This window comes from Globicephala melas, chromosome 3 (assembly GCF_963455315.2).
Source record: "Globicephala melas chromosome 3, mGloMel1.2, whole genome shotgun sequence".
NCBI classification, from domain to species: domain Eukaryota; kingdom Metazoa; phylum Chordata; class Mammalia; order Artiodactyla; family Delphinidae; genus Globicephala; species Globicephala melas.
The window spans coordinates 164,430,066-164,457,864 of NC_083316.1; the positions used below are offsets into that span (position 1 = coordinate 164,430,066).

At 56.7% G+C, this 27,799-nt stretch overlaps 2 protein-coding genes, 2 non-coding genes and 3 pseudogenes across 5 annotated transcripts; 3 read left to right on the forward strand and 4 right to left on the reverse strand.

Moving 5' to 3' along the window:
• The first annotated feature begins 1,877 nt into the window (after positions 1-1,877).
• On the forward strand, positions 1,878-2,531 carry LOC132597052 (serine/arginine-rich splicing factor 3 pseudogene; annotated as a pseudogene).
• Positions 2,532-7,373: 4,842 nt separating this feature from the next.
• On the forward strand, positions 7,374-8,846 carry LOC115865511 (CAP-Gly domain-containing linker protein 1 pseudogene; annotated as a pseudogene).
• Positions 8,847-8,978: 132 nt separating this feature from the next.
• On the reverse strand, positions 8,979-10,074 carry LOC115865509 (thimet oligopeptidase-like; annotated as a pseudogene).
• Positions 10,075-15,585: 5,511 nt separating this feature from the next.
• EIF3G (eukaryotic translation initiation factor 3 subunit G) lies at positions 15,586-19,950 on the forward strand. Its single transcript, XM_030879619.2, has 11 exons — positions 15,586-15,652; positions 15,792-15,838; positions 16,339-16,422; positions 16,534-16,622; positions 16,773-16,832; positions 17,822-17,926; positions 18,016-18,205; positions 18,932-19,039; positions 19,153-19,289; positions 19,376-19,482; positions 19,833-19,950. The coding sequence occupies exons 1-11, from the start codon at positions 15,633-15,635 to the stop codon at positions 19,846-19,848; spliced, it is 963 nt and encodes a 320-aa protein (XP_030735479.1). The 5' UTR covers positions 15,586-15,632; the 3' UTR covers positions 19,849-19,950.
• A 10-nt stretch (positions 19,951-19,960) lies between these two features.
• Positions 19,961-27,519, reverse strand: LOC115865176 (suppressor of SWI4 1 homolog). 2 transcript variants are annotated; one of them, XM_030879618.2, is made up of 13 exons: positions 27,417-27,519; positions 27,158-27,328; positions 26,567-26,668; positions 26,324-26,374; positions 26,046-26,216; positions 25,300-25,376; positions 24,997-25,104; positions 24,765-24,888; positions 24,594-24,672; positions 24,345-24,474; positions 24,105-24,271; positions 23,928-24,014; positions 19,961-21,365 (listed from the first exon to the last, which is right to left on the reverse strand). In XM_030879618.2, the coding sequence occupies exons 1-13, from the start codon at positions 27,432-27,434 to the stop codon at positions 20,260-20,262; spliced, it is 2,391 nt and encodes a 796-aa protein (XP_030735478.2). In that variant the 5' UTR covers positions 27,435-27,519; the 3' UTR covers positions 19,961-20,259. The 2 variants fall into 2 exon arrangements, with proteins under 2 accessions (XP_030735478.2, XP_030735477.2); XM_030879617.2 differs by lacking the exons at positions 23,928-24,014; positions 24,105-24,271; positions 24,345-24,474; ... (7 more) ...; positions 27,158-27,328; positions 27,417-27,519 and adding an exon at positions 23,237-23,363.
• LOC115865573 (small nucleolar RNA U105B) lies at positions 25,183-25,262 on the reverse strand. The gene has a single exon (XR_004044356.1). It is a non-coding gene; the product is annotated as a small nucleolar RNA U105B (small nucleolar RNA).
• Positions 26,437-26,522, reverse strand: LOC115865571 (small nucleolar RNA SNORD105). The gene has a single exon (XR_004044354.1). It is a non-coding gene; the product is annotated as a small nucleolar RNA SNORD105 (small nucleolar RNA).
• Positions 27,520-27,799: the final 280 nt, after the last annotated feature.

The window sequence follows — 27,799 nt, forward strand, 5'->3', positions numbered from 1 at the left end:
TGGGATGGAGTGACTCTGATCTTTGCTTTGTTCCTCTCCAGATTTTATTATTAAAATGCACAGATCTTACATGTGCACCTGGATCTTTTTAAAGGATCTGACCCTTTTATTTTTAAGGGTAGCTGGAGTTTTTATGTGTGTATTTGTCTGTGTCATCAACCGCCCAGATCAAGATGGAGAAAAGTCCCATCACCTGCCTGGAACCCCTCGCAAGTGGGTCCCATCCCCATTAAGAGATGGTCACAGTTCTGATTTCTGTTACTATGCATTAGTTTCGCCTGTCTGAGAATTTCACACCAATGGAATCATATGGTATCTATTCTTTTGTGTCTGTGACATGCATCCATGTCACCGTGCATCAATGTCATTTGCCCCTCTTTATTGCTACGTGGTACTCCATTGTAGAGATGGAACACAGTTTTTTGTCCATCCATTCGTTGATGGACGTTGGAGTTGTGTTATGACCTGAACTGTGTCCCCCCGAAATTCATACGTTGAAGCCCTAACCCCCAGTACCTCCGAATGTGAGTGTATTTGGAGATAGAGTCTTTAAAGAAGTGATTGAATTAAAATGAGGTCATTAGGATTTGCAGCAGCATGGATGGACCTAGAGATTATCATACTAAGTGAAGAAAGAGAAGTACCATAAGGTATCAGTTACATGTGGGATCCAAACTGTGATACAAATGAACTTACGAAACAAAAACAGATTCACGGATATAGAACACAAATTTATGGTTACCAAAGGGGAAAGGGGGTAGGGGAGGGATAAATTAGGAGTTTGGGATTAGCAGATACAAAGTACTATATATAAAATAGATACAACAGGGAATTATATTCAATATCCTATAATAAACCATATTATAGGATATAATAAAACCTCCCTGCCTCCCTGTCTCTCCCTCTCCGGGAGGGAGGGAGGGAGAGGGAGAGACAGAGGGAGGCAGGAGAGGGAGAGAGGGAGAGGGAGGGGCAGAGAGGGAGGGAGGAGAGGAAGCAGGGAGAAATCAGAGAAAGAACACACCATCTACATTTCTGTCAAATGACACCGGGGATCCTTACACAACCAGGAGAAAATAACACAGCGAGGCTCTTTCTCAGCTGGAACTGGAACTGCAGACGGGGCCAGACACCACCAGGCTGGCCACACATGTCCAGCCGCCGCCCCAGCCCCGTGAGACCGGTCACCGGGGCTCTGAATGTCTGTTCCAGGGAGCTGAGGTTCACCCTCTCGCCTGGGAGGCCGGGTGAAGACAGCAGGGCCCCGGACTGGACACACAGGGGGAAAAGCAGCCCCACAGCACAGCTTGTGCGAGCAGATTCAGCCGCCAGATTCCAGAGGCCTGGGATCCCCCTGTGGCCCGTGAAACCCAGGAGCCACGTGGGTCTTGCTGCCCGGGACAGCGGCTTGGGGAACAGAAGTTAGGGCAGCAGAAGTTGGCGTGATGGACCTGAAGCATCTGCCTGGGTCCGCGTGCATCCGTGGCTGTCCCCGAAATCTAGCCGCCCAGAGGCAAACGAGGTGTCACATCTTATGCAGCAGCCTGTTACACAGAAGCGGTGAGGATGCTCAGCCCCGTCTGAACCCCGGGCAGAGCTCACAGGCCGATGCCCACCTGGCCTGGAGTTTGCAAAACTGTCCACGGGGGCGAGATGGAAGCAAGTTTGTAAAAGGCTGAGGAACCGATCAACTGGGAAGGAGCCTGTAGAGGCAGGAACTAAACGCAGTGCCTGAGGCCTGGCTCGAGCCAGATGGGGCCAGGAACATAAAGACTGCCATGGCGGGGGTGGGGTGGGGGGACTTCCCTGGTGGCGCAGTGGTTAAGAATCTGCCTGCCAGGCCATTTCATGGACGACGGGTGTGAGAGAGCATCTGCGGGTGCCAGGCGGGAGGGGACAGGGAAGACCCCGCCAGGGGTGTGTGGATTTGAGCCTCTGCATTTCTAACCCGAGATCTCAAAATGCACCGTGATTCCTGTCCATTGGAGTGTAAAGTTTATGTAGGGAATCTTGGAAACGATGGTAACAAGACTGAATTAGAACGAACTGTAGGCTATTAGGGACCACTCCGAAGTGTGTGGGTAGCTAGATACCCTACCGACTTCACTTTAGTTGAATTTGAAGATCCCCCAGATGCAGCCGATGCTGTCCGAGAACAAGATGGGAGAACATTACGTGGCTGCCTATTAAGAGTGGACCTGTCGAATGGGGAAAAGAGAAGTCTTAATCGTGGCCGCCTACTTCTTGGGGTCGTCGCCCTCGATATGATTATCAGAGGATTCCTCCATCTCGCCACAGATCTCCAAGACGGAGAAGCTTCTCCCGCAGCCGGAGCACGTCCCCTTCTAGAGATAGGAGAAGAGAGAGATCACTGTCCTGGGAGAGAAATCACAAGCTGTCCCGATCTTTCTCTAGGTCTCCTAGCCGATCCAGGTCAAATGAAAGGAAATAGAAAAACCACTTTGCAAGAGGAGTGGTGCACAGGAAATAACTTCATTTGACAGGAGTATGTACAGAAAATTCAAGTTTTGTTTGAGACTTCCGAAGCTTGGTGCATTTTTAAAATGTTTTAGCTGTTCACATTTGTTTGTCTCTTGGAATAGTGACACATAAAGGTGTCATTCTCTATGGTTTGAAATGGATCATATGAGGCATGTAATATGAAGAATTGTTACTTTACAATGTTCCCTTTAGCAAAATTGAATTTGCTTTGAAGTTTTGGTCTTGCCTAGACTGATAATAAAACTCTAACTCCTGCCCACCTAAAGTGTGATGTTTATTATTATGGAAACAACACTGGCAAACATTGAAAAGACTTTCTGTAGCTGGGATATGGTATGCAGCTGTAGTTAAGCAAGCAGTCTTTAAAAGCTGCTGTGAACACAAGCCAGCAGGTAGAAATTAAAGCCGCACCCTTACCCTAGATTAGAGGTTTAAAAATTCCACCAGTCTTCACACCGGACAAGAGGTTGTCCAGTGGGTTTAGAATCTAAGGAGTTTCAAGAAAGTTAGTTTACCTTTGCTTTAGGTCATAAGTTCCTTCTGTGATTGCTGTATATGAATACATAACTCTTTGTAATATTATTCGGAAATTTGAGACTATTCAAGATACCAATGTCCTGCCCGTTTAAGGGTCCATTGTAGAGCTGAACTTTTAGGTTACTGTGCAAGATTTTTTTTTTTTCATGCTGTCATTTGTAACATGTTGTGTGAGAATCCTTGGGGATTAATGTTTTGGTTACAAAAAACAAACAAAAAAAAGAATCCTCCTGCCAATGCAGGGGACAGGGGCTCGAGCCCTGGTCTGGGAAGATCCCACGTGCTGCAGAGCAACTAAGCCCGTGCACCACAGCTACTGAGACTGTGCTCTAGATCCTGGAATTCACAACTACTGAGCCCACGTGCCAAAACTACTGAAGCCCGGACACCTAGAGCCCGTGCTCCGAAACAAAAGAAGCCACCGCAATGAGAAGCACGTGCCCACAACGAAGAGCAGCCCCCGCTCGCTGCAACTAGAGAAAGCCCGCGTGCAGCAACAAAGACCCAACACAGACAAAAATACATAAATTAATTAATTTTTTAAAAAGACCGCCATCGGGACGGCTGGGGGACAGCTTCCCGCTTCCCGAGGGGGGCCTGCACCCGGGGACTCAGGAGGCGCCCTTGTTCCTGGCGATGTGTCCGGAGGCCCCGGCGCAGGAACAGCACACATGGCATCCACGTAGGGAGGCCGGGCCCGAGGAGCACACGGGGTCTCCCTGGTACTATTCTTGCCACTTTCCTACAGGTGTGCAGTTTTCAAAATAAAGCATTCGGGGAAGAGGGCAGAAGCTGAAAAAGCCACCCAGGCCCCAGCCTTTCAAGACCCCACGCCGGGTCAGGTGGGGGAGGACCCTGTGAGATTAAAGAAACATCACAGAGAGCAGGGGGGGGCGGAGTCTCGAGGGACCACTCCCTTTCGGGGCAGAATCTCGGTAGACAGACCACCACATTCCCCTAGGAAGGATCCAGAACCTTGGGACCCAAACAGTCTGAGCACCTCAGGGGAAGAAGGCCCTCCCGGGGGTCAGGGGCACACGGACGCCTCTCCACCCCCGCGCGGGGCCCGCACGCACCCAGCTCCTCGCGAGTGAAGGGCAGGAAGGTGGTGTCCTCGTTCAGGTTCTTGTTGAAGTCGATGCACAGGAGACTCAGCTGCTTCTTGATGCTCTTGATTTTCTGAAGGAAGAAGACGGCCGTGAGATCGGGGGTGGGGGGGTGGTGGGGGGGTGCGGGGGCACGGAGGGGGGTTAAGGGAGAAGAGGCGGATGAGAGGAGGGAGATGGGAGAGAAAGGGCCTCGGGTCCTAACTGTTAGGACCCTCCTCAGGAGTTACCCCAAGGTGACAGCCTAAGCTTCAGCCATTTCAACGGAGCTAAGTTTCTGCCCCTTCAGGGTCTATCTGGTTTGCAGAAACAGGTAGAAATGGACCTGCCTGGGGAAGGGAGCGACGTGGGGTGCAGGGGAAGGTGCCGGTTCCCCGGGGCCCCTGCCGGGCCAGCAGCAGGCGGGGCGCCTCGAGGACCTGCCCAGGCTGAGCGCCCTGCCCAGCCCAGGACTCAGCGCGCCCGCCCCGCTCCCGGGCTGAGCAGACGTGCCTGTCGGAGGACAGGAGGGGCGCTGGGGGACCGTGCCCGCTGGCTCTGCCAGGAGGAGGGGCTCGTCGGGCACGCTTGGCTCAGAAGCAGCCCGAGGGACACCGGGCCTCTGTGGGCAGCAGGCGCCGTGCCGGGTACTGGCCTCCCTGCAGCCTCACGGCCCCACCGGCCACTGCTGGGCAGGAGCACAGGGCGCCCTGGGAGGGCGGGGCGGCACTCAGGACCCCGCCCCGCGCCAGCAGGCCGCCTCTCCTGGGCGCCCCCCTCCACGGGCGTCCCCGTGGTCCCTCCGGCCAGTGGTTCTCAGGTGCCAAGGCAGTCTGCGCAGCCCCACGGTCCACACCCCCGCCTCCCCCAGCCTCGAAGCTCCATGCGCCTGCCGCTCCGGAGGACTTCGGGGCCCCCGTGCCCAGAACCCACCCTGGATGCCAGAGTTCCACAGTCCTCTGAGTCCCGTTTCCTCCACCACAAGGCACAGCACCGGCCAAAGCAGGACAGCATTTGTGTTGAGTAACAAGAACTGTGGCTGAACCCTGGGTTGAACCTTGTACCCGCGTTAAGCGTTAACCGTGTCTTGCATTTTTGACGCAAACCAGCCAGCGCAGGGCTGCACCCCAGCCCCTTCTGTACGGGGCTCCCACACTCGGGGCCACCGTCCCCCTGCGCTCATCATGCCCGGTAGGCCCGGAGCCCCGGGTCATTCTAGCCGATCCTGAGCTGCTCTTACCGGGGACCCACACCTCAGGCTCCAGTCCCCAGCCACCCCTCCCCTCCTTGCTGCTGAACCCTCGTGCTCCCGGGAGGCCCTAGGGGACGAGGCGGGCCCCTGCCCAGGACCGCGAGTGACAAGCTCTTTCCTCATCTGCTGGCCTTACTGTTCTCTGTCCTCCACACAAACCGACTCGGTCAGCGCTCACGACCACCTGTGAGGGGGTCCTCGGGTCACGCACGTTGCAGAGGGTGAACAGGGACAACGGGGTCCAGTGACCGGCCTCCGGGGACCCAGCCGGTTGGTGGCAGAGCTGGGTCTGATCCCGGCCATCAAGACGCGTGCAGCCACGGCGCCACACGTCCCCCACCGAGGTGACGCGCTCGACCGTGGGTGGCTCACCATGCCCGCCCCCCTCCTCACCCTACGGGGCTGCCACCCGGGAGGGGCTGGGCTGCCCATCACCCGCCTGTCCAGGGCGCCGCAGGGACCCTGTCCGGCTGGACCAGGGGTGGGAAGAGCTGAGGGCTCTGGGGTCCACACTGGGGGCAGAGGGGTATCAGGCAGCTGGGAGGACCTGAAGGGACGGGCCCTGGGGGACTGGGCCCACTGGGACCCCACGGGGCCGCAGGGCTCAGCCCAGAGAGGAGGGAGGGGGTGAAGGCAGACGCCACGCTCGTCAGCCTCCCATCGCCATGCAGGAGGAAGGAGACGCCATGCACCTCCATGCAGGAGGAAGGAGATGGGGCCAGGGGCTGGCTCTGCATCCAAGCCACGCTTTCCAGCCGGGCGGTCCGGGAGCCCCCTTCCCTTCCCTCGGCCTGGCCGCACCTGGGTTGGCCTGCTGGACTTGGTGAGCTTGTCCAGAAGCTCCTGGGGGACGGCGCTGCCCGTGCGGTGGTGCTGGGACATCCTGAGCAGCGGCTCCACCTCCCACACCCCGTTCTCCAGCGTCTGCGAAGGTGCCTCCACGAAGTCCCGCTCCCTGTGGCGAACTCGGCCTGCAAAGCGGCCTGTGGAGCTGCAGGAGGGCCCTACCCTGGACCACAGATCTGCCCGGGACACAGTGAGGCAGAGAGCCAGCCGTCCTGCGGGTCACCGTGCCCCCTCCCCACCCACGGAGCCAACAGTCTCCAGCCAAAGCCCCGCGCCCAGGAGGCAAAGGCACAGACACGGAGGATCCGGATGGCGGCCGTTGGCAGGTGCTCGTTGTTCCTCTTGCGTCTGAAATTCTTCCTGAAGACACGGCACCTGATGCAGTGCGGCTGGAACCCAGGCCCGGCAGGTGTGGGTCCACACGAGCCCAGTGACCCCGGCATGTCCTTCCCAGGCCCCAGGGAGCAGGGCAGAGGCTGCCTCCTCACTCCTGGGTCACTCGACCCCCAACTTCTGGTTCCAGCCCCAACTGCAAACAAGCGTCCTTCTCTCGGTCTGCTGAATGCCCCGATGTGTGCATTTTTGTGTTTTCGGGGTGATTTCTCTGCTCAACACGGCTCCGAGCATAGAGCTGAAGTGTTGGCCGGTGTCCCAAGTGCAGGAGGGCGGTGACGTGCTCACGGGGACAGTGCGTGTGTTAGATGAACTTCCTTTAGGCGAGGGTTACAGCCCCGCCGTGACTGAATCAACAACTGCTATCAGACCAGGTGTCTCTAAACAGAAACGCATATCACATGTGACCGCGTGGGGATCGGTGGCGACAACGTGGTGACAGAGGGTGACCCCCAGCCTCACACCACAGAAAACACTCCACCACAGTGGACAAGAACAAAATGAAAAGCTTGACTACAAAACTTCTAGGCAGAAAATTTAGAAGAAACTCTTAGTGCCTCGGGTTAGAGAAGGATTTCTTCCACAGGATACAAAAGGTGCAAGAAAACAGTTTAATAGACTGAACTTCAAAGTCAAAACCTTCTGCTCATAAACATACTAGTAATAAGATGTCCCTCCACACACGGGGACGTCCCTCAGCCACGCAAAGGGGTGAAGCCCTGACACTCGCTGCCACGTGGATGGACCTTGAGAACACGATGCTCAGCGAGAGAAGCCAGACACAGAAGGACACACAGGGTGTGACCCCACTGAGGAGAAACGTCCAGAACAGGCAGATCCACAGAGTCAGAGAGTGGGTTCCTGGTTGTCAGGGGCTGGCGAGGGGACGGAGTGATAGCTAAGGGCGTGAGGGAACATATTTGGGGTGATGGAAATGGTCCAAAACATGGTAGTAGTGACGGCTGCACAGCTCAGTAAACTGTCCCCACGTGCTCCGGTGCAGCCTGTGACAGCATCGCTCTCGGGACGGAGGGCTGACCGCAGGAAGACTGAGCGAGCAGTGGGTCCTGGGCCCAGCCGCTCAGCTGGGGGCCCCAGGTGGGGAAGTCACTGGGACTTGCTGAGCCTCCACCGAGACTGGCAGCAGCCCCAGGGCCTCACTGGGCGCGGCGTTCCCGGCCCCAGAGCCTTCCCTCTGGTTCTCATCACCGGCTGTCACCAGACTTGCAGGCAACAGTTCCTTTCTTTTGTCTTTTTTAAAGGCAACTCTTGAGTACATGTATTTAACATGTAGGGAACTAGCCCTGACACCTTGATCTGGGTCTTCCTGCCTCCAGAACCTCGAGGACATCCATTTCCATTGTTTACGCACCGAGTATGTGGGGTTTGATGATGGAAGCTGACCCACGTGCGGGGTGACATCAGCGGAAGAATCCCGTGGCGAGGGCCTGCCTGAGGACCACGGGCGCCCGGGCCCTCCCCGCCCCCTGCCTGCAGCTCTGCGCCCGCACCGACCTGGGAGCAGAGCAGGTGCATCGCCTGCCGGAACTCGTGGAAGTAGGTCTCCAGCTCATCGTGCTGCAGTAGGGAGGGCGGGTCGGGCGTGGGCCTGGTGAAGTTGGCCACCGTGGCCGCGATGGCGATCTGGCGGCTCCCATCCTGCTGCAGGCAGCCCGGCTGCAGGCTGAAGCAGGCCGTCTGCTGAGACACAAGAGGAGTTTGTGGATGATTTTCAAGTTGGGGAGCGAGTTTGGGTGAATGGGAATAAGCCTGGATCTATCGAGTTCCTGGGAGAAACCCAGTTCGCACCAGGCCAATGGGCCGGGATCGTTTTAGATGAACCCACAGGCAAGAGCGATGGTTCAGTGGCAGGAATTCGGTATTTCCAGTGTGAGCCTTTAAGGGGCATATTCACGGGACCTTCAAAGTTGACGAGGAAGGTACAGGCAGAAGACGAAGCGGACGGCCTGCAGACAACTCATGCTTCCAGAGCGACTTTGCCTCTGTCCACTTTGACAGCCAGCATGGTGTCCTCTTCCCCAGCCACCCCCTCAAATATTCCCCATAAATCGCCCCAGCCAACCGCAAAGGAACCTTCAGCTACGCCTCAGACCAGCAACCTTACAAAAACCACCAGTGAATCTATTTCCAATCTTTCGGAGGCCGGCTCAATCAAGAAAGGAGAAACAGAGCTCAAAACTGGAGACCGAGTAGTGGAGACGCGGGTTTGATCCCTGATCTGGGAACTGAGATCCCACGTGCCGAGGGGCAACCAAGTCCGGGCGCTCTGGAGCCCGTGTGCCACAACTAGAGAGAAGACTGTGCGCCGCAACTAAGACCCGATGCAGCCAAATAAATAAATATTAAAAAAAAATACAAACAATACAAACTTGGACTTCCCTTCCCTGGGGAGGGACGCGGGGTGAGGCCCAGCTTCTGCAGAGGAGCCCCAGCCCATGGCCGGCAGGTTCCCCCACGCACGCACCGACGTAGAGGTCCAGGTAGAACTTGTCGATGGAGGACCTTGCCCGAGGCCGCATCCCGGACCATGTAGAGCCTCACGCCTTCGTGCCACACGGTGGCGCCCTCCTCCAGGTCGAAGGTCAGCCCCAGCAGCTCCTGGGAGATGCCCAGCAGCCCGCGCGTGACCGCCTGCATGGGGAAGTACTCCTTGAGCAGGTTTGGTCCACGCGGTAGCGCGTCTCCTCCCCCTGGTTCATGTAGTAGCGCAGGTCCCAGGCGTTGATGGGGCCGTCAAAGTGCAGGCCCCGCCTCTGGCACTTGGCCTTCTTTAGCTCCAGGATCACGGCCGCTCCTGGCTCCCCGAGGGGCTTCAGCTCCTGGGCCAGCTCATCTGTGGGCGGAGGGGAGAGGCTCGGCTACGTCCCCGGGGCGGTCCCCCAGCCGCCTCCCACCCCGCACCCCTCGAGGCAGAATGAAGGGTCTGGGAAGGTGACCCCCAGGCTGACACAGTGGGTCTCAGGCAGCACCACGTCCGGTCAAGGTCCACCTGACCCCGTCCCCACTGGGACTCAGGGAGAGGCGGGTTTACCTAGGACAGTGGCCACCACCTGGCTGGTCTTGGCCACGTTCACCTCCAGCACGTAATCGGCATGCGTGCGGAACCCCAGCAGGTGGGACTTCAGGGCCTGCAGCCTCACCAGCTCCCCGAGGATCGCGCAGTTCTCCTGGAGTCGGACCAGGTCTCTGCGGGTGGGCAGGGCTCTCAGGCCGCTGGCGGGCACAGCCAATCCCCCTCCCTCCTCCTCCTGGCCCGGATTTCTAGACACTTTGGTGCTGTCCTAACACGTGGTCTTTATAAACACAGGTCCTTTTGGAACCAGAAAGGGCATGAACCGTGATGGGTTCTAAGGCCAAGGGCAGGAAGAAATGTGGCCAGCCTCTCCAGGAGTCACCAAGGGGCCTCCCCGGGCTCAACAAGACAAACTCGGCTGCCATGCAGACAGCAGCTCATCCCCACGGCGCCCGAACACCCAGCGCCTGGACGGTGAGACACCTGTTGCTGCAGGTGGCCCGTGGCTCGCTGGTGAGGCCCGGCCCCAGGCATACGTCCCCTTCTCCGGGGCCACCTCTTCGGTTCTGTGGTGGGGTTCTCCTGGGAGCCCCCAGTCACCACAGGACCAACGTAGCCTGTGTGCAGCCCAAGAAGGCGGGGACACAGGACTGTCCCCGTGCCCCCCGCATCCCCCGCAAGGCCGAGCGAGCACCAGTGGTGTCTGCGGGGAGGATGAAGGGCTCACGCACAGCCCCCATCTACTGAAGATGCGAAACGGGAGAAGCACAGACTGCAGCCACACGCGGTATGGACCAAACACAAGTGTCCATGCAGGACCTGATGTCTGAATGTCAAGGCTGTGCCCGGGCCACAGCGAGAAGGCCCAGCCGCCACGCAAGGCACAGAGAGGGGGTGGGGAGGCCACCTGTGCATCTGAGCTCATCGGGCATCACCCCAGAGGGAGAGGGAGAGGGAGAGAGGGAGAGACGTCTCTCCCTTCCCTGGGGGTTCTCTAGTGCAGCCAAGGCTGAAAACCACTGCATTTCGGGAGATGGGTCCTCGTGGAAAAGTTAAATAGTAGCTCATGGCATTATCGACACATATTAAAAAGGCTCAAATTCTTGGGGAGTCAGGGAGGGTAGCTGGCAGCTGCCTCGTAAGCAAGGAGAGATTGGGCATCAGAGGAGGTGCCTGTGCAGCCCGCCGCCCAGGGCCCCGCAGACCTCAACTCCCAGCGGTGGTCCCGGGCTGGAGGTCAGCGGGGAGGTCAGGCCGTCCAAGCATCAACGTTGACTTCAGGGCTGATCTAAAAGGCGCCTGGTGGTTGTTGAAGCAGAAAGAAGAGAAAGCAGTGGGGAGAGGATGGGAGGGGGAGGGAGTCCCCCTCCTCTGCCCCTCTCCCTCTCTCCCTCCCTCTCTCCCTCTCTCTTTGCTGTACACCTGAAATTAACACAATACTGTAAATCAACTATACTTAACTATATTTTAAAAAATAGATAAGTAGGGCTTCCCTGGTGGCGCAGTGGTTGAGAGTCCACCTGCCGATGCAGGGGACGCGGGTTCGTGTCCCGGTCCGGGAAGATCCCACATGCCGCAGAGTGTCTGGGCCCGTGGGCCATGGTCCCTGAGCCTGTGCGTCCGGAGCCTGTGCTCCGCGATGGGAGGAGCCACGGCAGTGACAGGCCCGCAAAAAAAAAAAAAAAAAAAAGATAAGTAAAATGAGGTCATTAGGGCGGGCCCAAACCAATATGACTGGTGTCCTTATAAGGAGGATGTGAAGGCACAGGGAGAAAACAGCCATCCACAAGCCAGGGAGAGAGGCCACAGAACGACATTTTGATCTCAGATCCCCAGCCTCCAGAACTGTGAGAAAATAAAATGCTGTTGTTTATAAGCCATTCAATCTGTGGTATTTTGTTATGGCAGAAACGAATTCAAATTGTTCCCAGTTTTGGCCATTGTGACTAAATCTGCTATGTACACACTCTAATGCGTGGTCTTTTGTGGACGTGTATTTGTGGCTCTTCTGAAGAATACTGAGAAGTGGAATTCCACGTGGACATCCAGTGAGTCCCCGAAGCTGCTGCTGAATTTCCAAGGGATGGCACACCCCGCATGTCCACGCTCTCCTCCTCATGCCTTTTGCAGGGGTTGCTTCTGCCCTTGTCTTGGCTGCTGTCCTGTGGAGATTCTGGATGTGGAAAGAATGTTTGTGCCATGAAAAGGACCAAAAGAAGGGCTCGGGGACGTTTTTCCTTTCAGTCTTGGACTCAGGCTTCTCCCCACTGCCCTATGCTTCCCTGGGCATATTATTCCTTGGAAAATTCCTGATTTTTAGAAAAAAATAATACACACTTGATGTTTAAGAAAAAGTGTTCCAGGGACTTCCCTGGTGGTCCAGTGGTTAAGACTCCACGCTTCCACTGCAGGGGGCACGGGTTCGATCCTCGGTCGGGGAACTAAGATCCCGCATGCCGCACAGTGCAGCCAAAAAAAAAAAAAAAAAAAGAAAGAAAGAAAGAGAAAAGAAAAAGTATTCCATACAGAAAGAATACTGAAAAGGAAGTACATGCATACCTCAGAGATATTGCAGATTTGGTCGTGAACCACTGCAGTAAAGCAAATATCAAAATCAATCAATGGGGGCTTCCCTGGTGGAGCAGTGGTTGAGAGTACGCCTGCCGATGCAGGGGACACGGGTTCGTGCCCCGGTCCGGGAAGATCCCACATGCCGCGGAGCAGCTGGGCCCGTGAGCCATGGCCACTGAGCCTGCGCATCCGGAGCCTGTGCTGCGCAACGGGAGAGGCCACAACAGTGAGAGGCCCGCGTACCGCAAAAAAAAAAAAAAAAATCAATCAATGGATCAATCAGTAAAGAGAATATCATGAGTCACCGTTTTTTCTTTGGTTTTCCAGTACATATAAAAGTCACATTTACACTGTACTGTAGTCTATTAAGTGCACGATAGCATTATGTCTAAAAAAAAAATTAATCTTAGGGACTTCCTTGGTGGTCTAGTGGTTAGAAATCTGCCTTCCAATACAAGGCATGCAAGTTCGATCCCTGGTTGGGGAACTAATATCCCACATGCTATGGGACAATTAAGCCCTGGCGCCACAACTACTGAGCCCATGTGCTCTAGAGCCCTTGTGCCACAACTAGAGAGAAGCCCGCGCACCGCAGCGAGGAAGATCCCGTGTGCCGCAACTAAGACCTGATGCAGCCAAATAAATAAATATTTTTAAAAACCCTTAATTTAAAAATATTGCTAAAAATGCTAACCATTATCTGACAACACACGGTTCCCACAAACGTTCAACTGGTAAAAAAAAATCTGCAAAGCGCAGTGAAACGAAGTATGCCTGTAAAGATGAGGCCAAACTGAAACACCCAGAAGCATCAGTGTTTAGTGGTTAACGTCCTTCTGGGCAGCCAGAAATGGGCACAGTTTTCCCTCAAGGGGTGGTGCTCATATGAGTGGGGCGACATTTAGCTAATCCCTTAATCATGATGGTTGTGCAGCTTTCAATTTTCCAATCCTTTAAGCCACACTGTGCTGGACGCTTTCTTACAGATAATTTAGTGCACTTGGATGTGTATTTCCTTGGGCCAGTCCTGGAAGAAGAAGTGCAAGTTCCTGGATATGAAAAACATATTAAAATACATTTATATGTTACATCTCACATGTATTACATGAATGTGTGCTATATATTAATATACAAAGTATAATTTTATAGTTATGTATGTGTTTGTATTTAAACCAAAAAACATCACATGATAAAAATTTTAAATACAACAGAAAAATCCGAAAATAAGCTGTTCCTTCCTAATGGCTTCCTCTCAAAGCATCCCTTAGCAACAGTTTGATATTTCTTTTCCAAAAATAGTTTGCATATATTTACATATATATGTGCTATTAAAGATTTACAAAATTGTTTCCTATAGCATTTGCCATTTTATATCTTGCTTTCTCTCCTTATCATATATATATATATATATATATATTTTTTTTTTTTTTGGCCGCACCGTGCTGGAATGTGGGATCTTAATTCCCTGACCAGGGATCGAACGTGTGTGCCCCGCATTGGAAGCGTGGAGTCTTAACCGTCTGACCACCAGGGAAGTCCCTCAGATATATTTTTTAACATGACCACAAAGGGATCTACTTCCTTAAAGACTGCATAGCATTTAATAGATTACAGCATAGCATGTCTTAATCTATTTAAACAGCCCCATGAACGGACAGATAGGCGTTGCTAGTTTTTGTTATCATAAACAATACTGCCCGGATAGCTTATTCTCACATCTTTGCATACATTTACAAGTTTTTCTCACAGGTTGAGTTATTAGCTAGTTCAAAGGAAAATACATATGTGCATTTAAGTTTTAGCAGATGTTGTCAATATTCCATCCAAAGAATTTGCATAATTTCACGGAATAACAAAGTGTCGGAGTGTCTTTTTCTCTACATCTTTGCTACCATTGGGTAAGATACATCTTTTACAGTTTTGCCCATCTGCTACATTGTTTGGATTTTGCATTCCTTGGAGTAAACTTGAGTGAGTTTGCACAAATGTTTATAGGTTCTCTGTACAAACTTTATAATAGTTTCTTCTGTGTGGACACTCTCTTTCTTTCTGTCTGTCTTTTTTTTTTTTTTTTTTTTTTTGTGGTGCTGCATGGCTTGCAGGATCTTAGTTCTCTAACTAGGGATCGAACCTGTGACCTCTGCAATGGAAGCTTGAAGTCCTAACTACTGCATGCCAGGGAATTCCCAACCATCCTCTTTATTTACTTACTTTCCCAGCCTCCTTCCTGGACTCCTGCTAATTTATTCCTTTCCACTCTATCCTCTACAGGCTTCCAGAATAACCTTTCTCACAAGAAAATCTGGTCACATTGGGTCACCACTCAAAACATGTCAGAGACCTCACCCACACCCCGCAGCCTGCAGGATAAAGAGCCTATGCTCTTTAGTCTAGTTTAAAAAGTCCTTTATAATATGGTTCCTCCCCCATCCCAAATGCCCATTAATTGAGCACTAAGTTCAGATACCCTGTGGGTGCTGGGGACCCAGAGATGAATGAAACAGGCAGATGTCTGCTTTCTGCAGCAGTCTACAGCAGTTTTTACTATTTTTTTCATTATTGCCTCTCTATAGGAGAAAAATAGAATTATCTTTAATTTAAATCAGTTTTAATCTAATTACATTTAATTTCTCCCTAACAACAGAAATTAAATGTTTAGGAATAAGATTTTGTCAGGGAGGGTTGGCTTTGGAGGGCCACAAGCCATTGTCATGTCTAAGGTTTTTTTGTTCTGTTTTGTTTTGTTTTCGCCACCCAAGAATTAGTTTTGGCCCTCTTGGGAGCCATATCACTCCCATTGAGAATGCATGCTCTAGAGGGAGAGCTGGACAGTAAACAAGTAAATGGAAAAGATCATTCCAGGGAGCCAAGAATGTTACTGTGAATTCCCTGGTGGTCCAGTGGTTAGGACTCTGCGCTTCCACTTCAGGGGACCCGGGTTTGATCCCTGATTGGGGAACTAAGATCCTGTATGCCCCGTGGCGCAGCTGAAAAAAAAAAAAAGTTACTAAAGGAGGAAGAATGGTTGAGGGAGCCACGACATCTTGATCATTTGAATCAGGAAATCTCTTTCCAGACAAGGAAGACGAGCCTTGGTTTCTTCAGCTGCAAAATGGAAATAATAATTTCTCCCCACAGTTCCTGCAAACAGTGAAAGCTCAATAACTGAGCTTTGTTGTTATTATTAATTTTTAATTTTTTAAAAAACGTAAATGAGATACGCTTCTATTCAGCTACCTAGCAGGGTACCAGCTCCCAACCTCTCACACAGCCGGCGCCTCTACCTCCGTCCGTACGGTGGCGCTGTGGGGCACAGCGGTTGGGCTGCTCTAGGCAGCGGAATCGGAAGTCTCGTGCTCCTCCCACTTCCGGTCTTTGGCCCAGGCTTGGGCTGCGTGGAGAAGGTGTCCCAATGCCGACCGGAGACTTTGAGTGAGTCTGGGGTCATGGAGGGAGGCTTGGGAGGCGGACTGGGCGTTCTAGGGGGTATTATAGAATCTGGATGCGCCGAGGCCGCGGGAGCCGGGCCGCGCCTCATCCAGCCCTCCTCCTGGCCAACTTGTCCCCGCAGTTCGAAGCCCAGTTGGGCCGATCAGGTGGAAGAGGAGGGAGAGGACGGTGAGTCTGCCCTGTCGCCCCCGATCACCACAGCCAGCCCTCCAGGCCGTCACTGCTGCCTGTTCCAATCCCCCACCCTGGCACCGCCGTCTGACCCTGCATCTCCCCTCACGGCCAGCCCCTGCCCCGCGCCATCCTTATCCGGGCCAGCCTATCTCCAATTCCGGACGTTCACCTCTTCCTCCCATGCCACCGCCCAAATCCTTGATCCCAGCACAGCTGCTCCCCTTCTCCGGGGAGGAAGTTGTAACAGCCTCCCTCCTGCCTTTGTACTAGCGCCCGGGTGCCAGGGATCCCCTATGCTTGCCATTGCTGGAAGTTGCTACAGCCAGCTTCGTGTCCCCAGACGGCTATCCCAGGACACTTCCTGGCCAGTCGTCTGCCCTCGGTCCCGCCTTTCTCAACTCTTGGTGCGGACATCATCCCAAAGTTCCCTCCATTTCGGTTTGGGAGCTCTTGCCTCTCTATCTAATCCCTGTTCCCTACACTCCCTTTCACAGACAAATGTGTCACCAGCGAGCTCCTCAAGGGGATCCCTCTGGCCACCGGGGATACCAGCCCAGAGCCTGAACTATTGCCGGGAGGTGAGTGACAGACTCCTCTCCGTCCCTGGGCTGCCTCTTCTCCCCAGCCGCCTTCCTGCCTGGTTCCCGTTCCCCAGGGCTCAGTTCCTCTTGTGTCTTCCCCTCTCCCAGCTCCACTGCCGTCTCCCAAGGAGGTCATCAATGGAAACATCAAGACACTGACTGAGTACAAGATAGATGAGGATGGCAAGAAGTTCAAGGTGAGGCTGGGGAAGAGGTGGGTGCCCTTTGCTTGGGGGCATTTGGACAAGGAGAGAATGATGTGTGTTGGGTGCATTGATAAGGAAGATCCCCTGGCCCCAGGAACCTTGAGGAGCTGGAAGCCCACACGTCTTCCCTTCTGTCTACAGATTGTTCGCACCTTCAGAATTGAGACCCGGAAGGCTTCAAAGGCTGTGGCAAGAAGGAAGGTAAGGACTTCCCTGGCAGTCCAGTGGTTAGGGCTCTGCGCGTCCACTGCAGGACACATGGCTTCAATCCCCGGTCGGGGAACTAAGAGCCCACATGCCGCGTAGTGTGGCCAAAAATAGAAAAGAATAAAAAAAAAAAAGAAAGGGGAGGAAGGTAAGACCCTTCTTCCCCTGTCTTGGGGGCGCCTCCAGGGCTGACTCAGAGAAAAATAGGAATCCTTTTCCCCGGTACCTTTATTTTTAGAAGTGGGGTTTAACTGTTTGCACTTGTTTTACTGGAGCAGAACTGAGGCCTGTTTGTAGTCTGTGGGGGGCCCTGAAAAGTCCAGCAGGTGCAGCAGTGGGTGGGCTTGATTCTTACTCCTCTTGGGTTGTCTACCAGGAGGAACAGAGCCAAGCCTTCCCCTCAGGTGGCTGTCACAGCAGAAGAAGTGATAGCAATAAATACATGTGGCACAATTCCCGGCGTACTTTCTCTGTGTTAGACCCAGGTGCTTTGCAGGAAGTATTTTCTCATTCAGTCCCCGTAGCATTCCTGGGAGGTGTGGGGAGCATTGTGGTCCCTTTTTTTATAGGGGAGGAAGTTGAGGTTCAGGTTGTTTAATTAGCTCAAGGCCCCTGGAAGTCTGGGTGACCCTGCACACCCCTGCGCATCACTCCATGGTGGGGGCTGGTCCGCTACCTGCACGGCCCCCACCAGGAGCTGTTGGCTGTGGAGCTGTTTCCCCCCTGAGCCTCAGTTCTCTCATCTGGAACATGGGGCTGAGAGCTGCCCTTGCCTCCTGGAGCTGGTGTGAAGCTAGGGCCTGGCAGGCACTCAGGGAACAGGAACTGTCATCACCACTGCTTTGAGGAGCATTTGGGGAGGGTGTTGAGTGGGGTTCAAGGCCCAGACACCCTGGAGGTGGCGCTTGTAAGTCTAGGGTGCCAGTGGAGGGGGTCGCATTTGTCCTTGCCTTAACCTGTCCCCTATCCCGCCCTGAGCTCAGAACTGGAAGAAGTTTGGGAACTCAGAGTTTGACCCACCAGGGCCCAATGTGGCCACCACCACTGTCAGTGATGATGTATCCATGACATTCATCACCAGCAAAGAGGTAAGTGGGCCAAGAGGCTGGTGGCCAGGGTGGTGGTGGTGTCGGGGTTGTGCCAGCCCAGTCTGAGCTGCTCTGACCTGCCCCACCAGGATCTGAACTGCCAGGAAGAGGAGGACCCGATGAACAAGCTCAAGGGCCAGAAGATTGTGTCCTGCCGCATCTGCAAGGGTGACCACTGGACCACCCGCTGCCCCTACAAGGACACACTGGGGCCCATGCAGAAGGAGCTGGCCGAGCAGCTGGGCCTGTCCACTGGCGAGAAGGAGAAGCTGCCCGGAGGTGCCAGGGCCCGGGGATGCGGCTGGCAGGCTGTGGGGTGGAGGACAGGGATTGTGTGCGCCTCTGGGAGAGTCGTGGGTCGTCACCTGGTGTCTGAACGGGACCGCCACTGCTGGGGCTGTCGTCTCCCACACAACAGTGTCCGCACTGCAAGGCTGTGACCACAGGCCACGTTCGTTTGTGTGAGAGAGACTGGCAGGTGGGTGCTCTGACTGCTGGTGATGTCACCTGACTCTCCTCACTGGGGGCCGTGAGAGCCGCTCGTGGGCACAGCCGCGTGTGTGACTACATACACCGTGAGTGGTGGGGAGACGGTTGTTCCCCGGGTGTGTCTGTGAGTTTCCTGACTTGAGTGCACTGTGTTTGCACGCCCACACCAAGGAGCAGACTCACCCAGGTGAGCAGCCACTTGTCACCTGCCCAGGGGCAGGTACCTGGGGGCTGTCCCTAACCCTGTGTACCTGTCTTCCCATGTGTTGTGAGGCTGGACATTGCTGTCAACCCCTGTGGGTTCTCTTGCTCTTCCTGTGCCGCCGGCAGGGTGTTGAGGTGGTGTCAGCTTCCTGCATATGACCTTTAAGTCGTGACCACGAGGCTTTGAAGGAATCAACCGATCACCTGTGGTTTGACAGATGGTGCTTGGGCGGGGCCGTGGCTGGAGCCGCCAGCATCCTGGGGCAGGTCTGTGCCGGGGAGGCCTGACTGGGCCTTGCTTTTGGTCTCCAGAGCTGGAGCCTGTGCCGGCCACTCAGAACAAGACAGGGAAGTATGTGCCTCCGAGCCTGCGGGATGGAGCCAGCCGCCGCGGGGAATCCATGCAGCCCAACCGCAGAGGTGAGGTGGCGAGCACCCTGGCACTGGGCCGGCGGGCGGGCACCTCCCTGCACCCTGTGATTATCCCGCGGGTGGGGCCGGCCCCTTACAGATGCCTCTCCTTGCCTGCCCAGCCGACGACAATGCCACCATCCGCGTCACCAACCTGTCCGAGGACACTCGTGAGACCGACCTGCAGGAGCTCTTCCGGCCCTTCGGCTCCATCTCCCGCATCTACCTGGCAAAGGACAAGACCACCGGCCAGTCCAAGGTGGGCTGGCGGCCAGGGGGCGGGGAGGGGTCCTCCATAGGTCCCAGTTGTGCCTTGAGCGTCCCTGACCCCACCCCCTCCCCCAGGGCTTTGCCTTCATCAGCTTCCACCGCCGCGAGGACGCCGCTCGCGCCATTGCCGGGGTGTCCGGCTTCGGCTACGACCACCTCATCCTCAACGTCGAGTGGGCCAAGTGAGACCCCTGCCTTCCCCCGCCCCCCCCACGGTGTCACGGCCCACAGACGCTCAGGCTGACTGCAGGTCCCAGGCCAGGTTAACAGCCGCAAAGGCTGTCCTGGGGCGCAGGTCATTTACTGTCCTTCTCCTCTTACGGAGGGGCGCCCGGCCCATGCGCGGCGGGGCCTTCCCGCCGGTCTGGCTCGTCGTGTGCTCTGCGCTGCCACCCGGTCTCGTCCTGCCCTGTCCCCCTCATCCCCGTTGAGTTCCCTGTGGTGTGGGTGTAGGGTGTGCTCTTGGGATTCCCTTAGGGGTCGGAAGCCCCCATACTTCCCATCCTCAGCCACCTCGTGTTTCTCTCTCTAGGCCGTCAACCAACTAAGCCGGCTGCTGCTGCTCGGCCCCCAGCCCCCGGGACCCTTCAGTGGCAGAGGGCAGCCTCCGGAAGCAGGGGGCTCCGAGGGCAATAAAAGATCTCCACCACCCTGTGCTGTTCCATTTATTCGCAGATGTCACTCACACTGTGGTGGGCGGGGCCAGGCCTCCTCCCCGCCTTCCCCCTCTGTTGTGGGTTTGCTCCCTGGCCCTGCCCAGGGTTACTGCTGCGGGTGGCGATTCCTGCTGCTCTGGCTTGGGCACTCCCTGGTCCCACTGCAGGCCTTTCCTTGGGGAGGAAGTTTTGACTCAGGGCCTCTTGGGGGATCAGAGCCAGGGGCCTGCTGTGCTCTCAGCCTCCATTCTGCTGCTGGGTCCCGGTGTCTCGTGATGAGGAGGGGGCTGAAGATGGGCCAGGTCACGGACTCAACTCAGGGGACTGGGGCCCCGAGGTTTTGGGGGTGGCTGTGACATTGAGAGGCAGGGCTTGGCCGGAGCACTCCATGTTCTCTGGGGCCTGCCCCTGCCCGCAGCCAGGGCAGCGTCGGCAGCAGCAGTCCAGGCTGGGCACCACAGCCATGTAGAGCAGCGGGTGTACGCAGATGGCCAGGGGAACGAGGCCCCGTGTTACCTGATGGGCCACGTACGTCCTCCAGCTCAGTGCCGCCTTAGCCTGGGCCACACTTGCAAAGCCTGGGCAGAGGGCTCTCCAGCGCTGCCGGGCATACACGTTGAGCACCCCTGTGACGTAGTAGGGCACATAGGAACTAGCGTAGAGGGCAATGCCACCGGCCACCAGCATCATCACGTGCAGCTTGTTGGCCGCTGTCATGCCGTGGCTCTGCAGCACGGCCTGCCCGAGGGCGCCGTAGGCCACCAGGCTGAGCAGCAGCGGCAGGCCGCAGCCCAGAGCCACGAGCGCCAGGCTGTAGACCCTGTAGGCCTCAAGCTGCTTGTCATCTGCTGTCCCCAGGCACTTGATGCAGGCAAGGGGCCTGTCCACAGTGCACTTTCCTTCCTGCTGTGGCCCACTCAGGTGGGAGAAGCTGAGCATGGGTGCGGCCAGCAGGGCTGCCAGTGCCCAGCCAGCAGCACTGATAGCCCAGGCGTGCTTGGGCCGCAGTTGGCGGTGGGTGAAGAAGGGGTGGACAATGCCCAGGTAGCGGTTGAGGCTGATGCAGGTGATGAAGATGACGCTGCCCAGCAGGTTGCAGGTGAAGAGGAAGCGCTCCAGGCGGCAGGCAGTCTCCCCGTAGCTCCAGTGTTTGGGTGGGTAGAAGTAGGCGGCCAGTGGGGGCAGCGTCAGGGCATAGAGCAGGTCGCTGACTGCCAGCTGGGCTGAGAAGATCACGGCTGGGTGCCAAGGGCGATGGTCCTGGGTGCAGAAGCGGTACAGGGCCAGGCTGTTGCCAGCCAAGGCCACCAGAAACACAGCCACCAGCATGGGCCACAGAAAGTCTTCCTGGAAACCGCTGAGGATGTGGTCAGCAGCCGCTGAGAAGTTGGCTGGGCAGTGTGTGGGACCTGGGGCAGAGAGCGTTGCTGCATCATGTCTCTGACCATGGCTCCCACCGCCTTCAGAGTCGGAAACACTGTGACACCCATACCGGCTGTGCGCCAGGAGCCCTTTGCGGGGCATACTCCGCTGAGTACTTTTCCACACCCAGGAGAGGGGGGCCAACCACAGCTCCTTCGTACAGAGGGAATCTGTACGAAGAGGCCCAGAGCGGTTAGAAGCACAGTCCTTCATTCAGCCACTCTCTGTGTCCCGCACCATCAAGAACCAGTTGGAGCAAGAAGCAGGGATGCAGGCTTCCCCGGTGGCGCAGTGGTTTAAGAATCCACCTGCCGGGGCTTCCCTGGTGGCGCAGCGGTTGGGAGTCCGCCTGCCGATGCAGGGGACACGGGCTCGTGCCCTGGTCCGGGAAGATCCCACATGCCACGGAGTGGCTGGGCCTGTGAGCCATGGCCGCTGAGCCTGCGCGTCCGGAGCCTGTGCTCCGCAACGGGAGAGGCCACAGCAGTGAGAGGCCCGCGTACCGCAAATAAATAAATAAATAAATAAATAAAAAAAGAATCCACCTGCCAATGCAGGGGACACAGGTTTGAGCCCTGGTCCGGGGAGATCCCACATGCCACTAAGCAACTAAGCCTGTGCACCACAACTACTGAGCCTGCGCTCTAGAGCCCGCAAGCCACAGCTACTGAAGCCTGTGCGCCTAGAGCTGGTGCTCTGCAACAAGAGAAGCCACCACAATGAGAAGCCCGCCCACCACAACGAAGAGTGGCCCCCACTCGCCGCAACTAGAGAAAGCCCGCGCGCAGCAATGAAGACCCAATGCAGCCAAATAAATAAATAATAATAAAAGTAAAGGAAAAGAACCAGGGACGCATGTAACCCGGCAGTGACCACCCAGAGCCATCGGGGCCTGGTGTGGAGGAGAGGGAACCCAGGTGAGTATCCCACCCACTACACAACTCCCAGTCCGATCTGACAGTCGTCACCCCCTTAGTGTCACCCAAGTCCAGCCCCCACCATCTACCTGTTGGCTGCACTCGGGTCTCCCTGCTCTGGCCCTCACCCATCTGTTCTCTCACATCCTCCAAAGGACACCTGAGACAGGTCACATCCCTATCCTCCCAGCCCTCCCCGGCTTCCTCCTCACATGGAAGAAAAGCCAGCGCTCACCTTTTCGCACAAGGCCCTGCAGGAGCTATCCCTCCCACCCCACCAGGGCTCTCATTTCCCACTCCCAGCTCCCTGGGACCGCAGTGTCCTGGCTGTTCCTTAAGTCACAGCCTGCCTCAGGGCCTTTGCACCGGCTGAGTCACAGGCAACAGGCATCCTTAAGGCTGTCCCACTCACCTCCTCCTTGTCTGGTCCTGAGAGAGGACCTGAGATCACTCTAACGTTGTGACTGCACCCTTGGTCCCCTACCCTGCTTATATTTTTGCCACAGCTTGTCACTCCATCTGATCACTGTAAGAAAAATCCCCAGAATGTTCCCTCCTGAGGGTGAGGCAGTGCCCTGCTACTGGCTTCCCAGTGCCCAGAACAGCACCTGGGACTGAGCAGTGCGGGGGGAAGCTGAGCTCTGCAGTTGACCCTTTACACACCCCACTCAGCCTCAACTTTCCAACCTGAGAATTGGCCTGTTCCCAGTTGGTCCAGCAGGCTGGCCAGGAGCTCTGTGCGAGGTGCATGTACCCCTTCCCTGACCCGGTCGGCTACCCCACTCTCACTTCTGCCTTCCTATCCCATCCCTCTGCCCTGGGAGGAAGTCGGTCCAGACGTGATTCTAAACCCCTTCTCCCCTCTGCCCTCCAGGAGCCGGCCGCCTCCACCCCCATGGCCCTGGATGTGTGCCTGGCTCACAGCAGTGCTGGCTCCTCACCTGAGGTGGTGGTGGCCATGGCCCGCGTGGCCTGCCTCTGGGTCTGCAGCCCAGTGTGCTGTGCTGCACACGGTCCTTTGCTGAGCTACTAGCAGCGCTGCTGGCCCTTCCCCTTCCCAGCAGCACCTTCTTCAGCCTGCAGAGCTGGTCTGGGCACACGCCTCACTTCCACCCCCGGTTTCCTTCCTCATGACACCCAATCCTCCAGAGCTGGCCCATCTGCTTGTGGGGGCCTTTGCTAGGCTGGGGGAGGGGCCCAGGATGCCAAGGCACCAAAGCAGGGTCAAATCTGCCCGTCACCCTTGCCTGTGAAACAAGGCCCTGCACCTCCACTGCCCAGGGTCGGGGAAATGGGCCCAGGCTTCGGGCAGAAACCAGGCCCCCCATTTCAAGCACAGACTAAGACTCATGAGAAATCAGTTTATTAGAGGGGGAGGTTAGGAAAACAGTTCTCCTTTATGAAAGGAAACCGAGGGCTGCACCTGGAGGCCCAGGAGATGGGGAGCCCAGGGCAGCATGTCTCAGGCCCCAATCTGGGGCATTCCACCTGCCACCCAGGCTTGGCCTCAGGCTACTCTCTTAGGTGGCCACGGTCGGCCTCGCCTGTGGTCCCGGGCAGCCCCTCTGGGTCCCACCTTGGCCTGGGCCCCTGGGTGTCTGCCTTTGGCCTTTGGAGGCCTCCGGTCACTGCCTCGGTCAGGCTTCCGTTCCTTTACCCGTCGCTTCTTGCCTGGGGGCCCGGCAGGCCGCCTCCACTTGGCTGCCTTTGGGAACATGTCTGTGGGAAGAGACTGTGTCAGGGCCACCAGGGCACAGGGACAGACAAGCCCATGGTGCCCAGCTACACTGACCCCTGCCTGCCACACACCCTCATCAGGCTCCTCGCCCACAGCCTGGCGGAAATACTCGGCCTCATCCTCCTCTTCCTCTTGCTGGCTGACCCCCTCTGCCTCTGCAGGGGCCCCGGGGTCCTCTGCATCACTGTCCCCATCAGCCTCTGCCTGTGCCCGCTTCATGCCCGCCAGGCTCTTCTTCCTGGAGGAGGAACACTGGTCAACGTGGCAGCCTGCGCCCAGGACCCCGCCTCATCCGCCTGGCGACCACACACCTGTGGGCCTCTCGCTGCTCTCGCTTGCGCTGAACGTTCTGGGCCTGCTGGTCCTGCCTCTGGGCCTTGAGCCGCAGCTTCTCCTCCTTGGCTGCCAGGGTGGCCTGCAGTTCCTCCTCTGTTTTGTGCACTAAATGGGAAGAGACAGCCACTGAGGCCTTCACCAAGATCCAGGTGAGCCCCCCAGTACCTTGAGACCCACCTTCGATCAGGCCTCAGACCCCGGTGCCCCTCCAGCCCCGTCCTCACCAAAACTGTGGAACAGCACGTTCCCTTCTCCTACACCCTCCTGGATCTTGATGAGCTGCAGTGTCATCCGAGGCCCGATCTGGAGGAACGGGGAAGGGGGTTGGGGGAGTGTGTGTCAGTCCCTCCTTGAGACTGGGGGAAGCCACCGGGCCTGCCTGGGCGGGGCCTCACCTCGGTGAGCCGCACTGCGCTCTGCTGGGCTGGCATGTTGCCGCGCCCTGCCACGGCCTGGGGCAGCACCGTGATGTTGTGCTCGCCGTCCGGCTCTGCTTCACTCTCGGACAGCCCTGCGCCCCTGTGTGGGGCACACACGGGGCTCAGCAGGGGATCCCGGGCTCCTGGGACAGCTCTGGGGCCCGCTGGCGTGCGGTGGCCCCCTGCCCCCACCCTGAGCCCTCCTCACGTGGCCAGCAGCTCACTGACGTCCTGCAAGCGACTCATGTTGGGGAACTTCTCCTGAAGCAGTTTCTTCATCCCACGACTTGCACCCACAGGGACAACTCTGATGCTACTGCAGGGGTCAGAGCGAGGGAGAACGGGGGTCAGGAGCCATGGGGTCGCGGGGCAGCTCCACCCCCACACACCCTTTCCATGGTCCATCGGAGCGTATACTTTGAAACTACCCAATCACAGAGGCTCAGCAGCCGTGCTGTCATCAGCTGCAGAGCGGGGCCACACCCGCCACCCCACCCCACCCCAGACTCACTAATGGCGGAAATCCAGCTCCTGGGAGTCAGGGTTGTAGTTGATGAGAAGGCAGCGCTTGATGGTGTTCAGGTTCACCTGGAAGGGAGAGAAGAGAAAGCATGGCGCCACGTGAGCTGCACCCAGGCCCCACTGTGTGCTGGAGCCCGTGCCAAGCCCCGGCTATGGCTGCACTCCTGAAACCTCACAGTAAAAGGGCACAGAGTGCTGAGAGCACTGCAGGGATGGATGGGGCTGCAGTTGGTGTCCATGGGCTACCTGGACGTTGGCTAGAAATCCTGGGTCCGAGGCCCACTGAGGCCGTCGACACCGGACTTCCTGGTGACTGGCATCTAACAAGGCTAATTTGAGATCCACTGGTGCCACAGATTAGAAGCAGGGGCTCTGCTGCCAGACAAATTTAAAAATCTGGTCCTGCCTTCTTCTCCCTCGTATCTGACCTGAGACTAGTGACTTCACCTCTGTCAGCCTCAGTTTCCCCCTCTGTAAAATGGAGCCACAATACACGCTACTCTACTTAGACCAGCACTCAACGTGCATTTAGGAAATAAAGCACTATGGGCATAGTTTTCCACCTGCTAGATGGGACGGCAGCTCATGGAGGAAGCCTCTTGCGCAGTGTCACAGAACGCTATGAGTGGGATTCGACCTCAGAACCCGGAGTTCTCACCCTCAATGCTAGGAGGTGAAGACTGAGCAATCAACCCAAGGGCCCGTGCGTGGTAACTGTTGCCTGGCCCAGCCCACCTTGTGCACGTTGATGGAGGGGAACAGGTTCTGGAACATGGTGGCCATGAGCTTCACGTGCATGCCGTGGGGGCCAAAGCTGTTGAGCACCAGGAGAGGAGGGTGGGCAAACTGCTGCTCGTGCATGCGGTGACGTCGCAGCGAAGAAACCACATCACGCACCAAGGTGTACTGCAGGACAGGGTGACGAGTGGATAACTGCCAAGCACACGTGGCTGGGGCAATCCCCAAACCCAGCTCCTACCCCTCGGAGGCCTCATACCACCTCTAGTCCTTACCTTGTTGATCCGGAAGGTTAAGGTAGGGCCTCCCGGGAGGCGTATCAGCTTCTACAGAAAAAAAGGATCAGTGAGGGTCAAGGTGTCCAACTAGGGAGCAGAGGGAATGCGAACCTCTGCCCATCTCTTCAGAGCGTTTACTTTGAAGCCAGAATCACGGCAGCTCAGAGGCACAAGGGGTCATCATGAGAGCTGGGGGAGGAGGAGGGGGTGGGGGAGTGAAGGGTGAGAGCATCCACTCACAAAGTAGACACTGGTCTCCGTTTTGCTCAAGATCAGGAAGTGTGTGACCCCAAGGGGCCCAGCCACTGCCACACAATCTTTCAGAGAGTTTTTCTTTCGAATCTGGAAACGATAAAAAGAAAAAGGGATGATGACTGATATCCCCTTATTGAACAAAGCCTATACGCTTAAGCTGTTATGCCCTTTCTTGCATTTAACCCTCGGAAGAAGGGGGGAGGAGAGAAGAGTGCAATGCTCTTGGCCTCTAGAGCCAGTCAGACTTGAATCTGAGCACCGCCTCTGTCCCTCGACAGCCAGCTGAGGCCCAGACAGGTTAAGTAACTTGACCGAGGCTTTTGAGAGAAGCCAGCTTTGCTGATTCCTGAGTCCCCTCTTAACCACCAGTCCTAGGCACCCAGCCAAGCTGCGCGCGGTTCATCTGCTCGCCCTCGCTGCTGCCACTCAAAGCCCTGAGAGGCAGCCACGATGGTCCCCATTAAGGGCTCCTTTCTCCAGCTAGGGAGACTGAGGCCTCGCGCGGTTTCGAGGATGGAGCCATCCCCACAGAGGACGGGGCCCACAGCGGGTGGAGATGGGCTGGGCGATGCAGACCTGCAGGCGGGTGGCGGTGAGCGGCTCCATGACCCGCCGCAAGTCCAGGCTGAGCTGTCGGACGCTGCGACCCGCGCGGCCCCGAGAGAACACGAAAGAGTGCGGCTGTGCGGCATAGGCCTCGAGGTTGCGGAGGTGCGCCTGGGCGCGCGCCCGCTTCTGGTGCCGGGACTGCGGGGGCGAGAGGCAAGAGGTGAGCACTGCAGCCACCGCCGGGACCCCACCCGCGCTGCCCGCTTTCCCGGCCGCCGCGCCTCACCCGCCCCGACTGCCCCATGCCACCGTCTCTTCCTCGAGGCCTCTTCTGCTGGCTGCTTCCGGCGCCGCACAGCTCACTTCCGGCGCCGGCGAGGCGACTACGTGAGGCGCCGCTGCGTGATGACGTCACCACATGGGCTTGCGCACCAGGTCGCGGGAAACCTCGGAGGGGTTGCTATGGAGACACCTGGTGCCTGTTTCTGTGGAAACCGGGGCGGGGGGGGGGGGGCGGCACGGTTCGAAATGAGCCATGGGTTCGAATCCCGCCTCGGCCATTTCCACCAGCTGTGCGACTTTGAGGCACACGTTCTCCACTCCAAGGCTCCTAAAGTATCCCAAAGTGAGGATGATCATCATTTCCTCTCTGACCCGCGAATTAAGAGA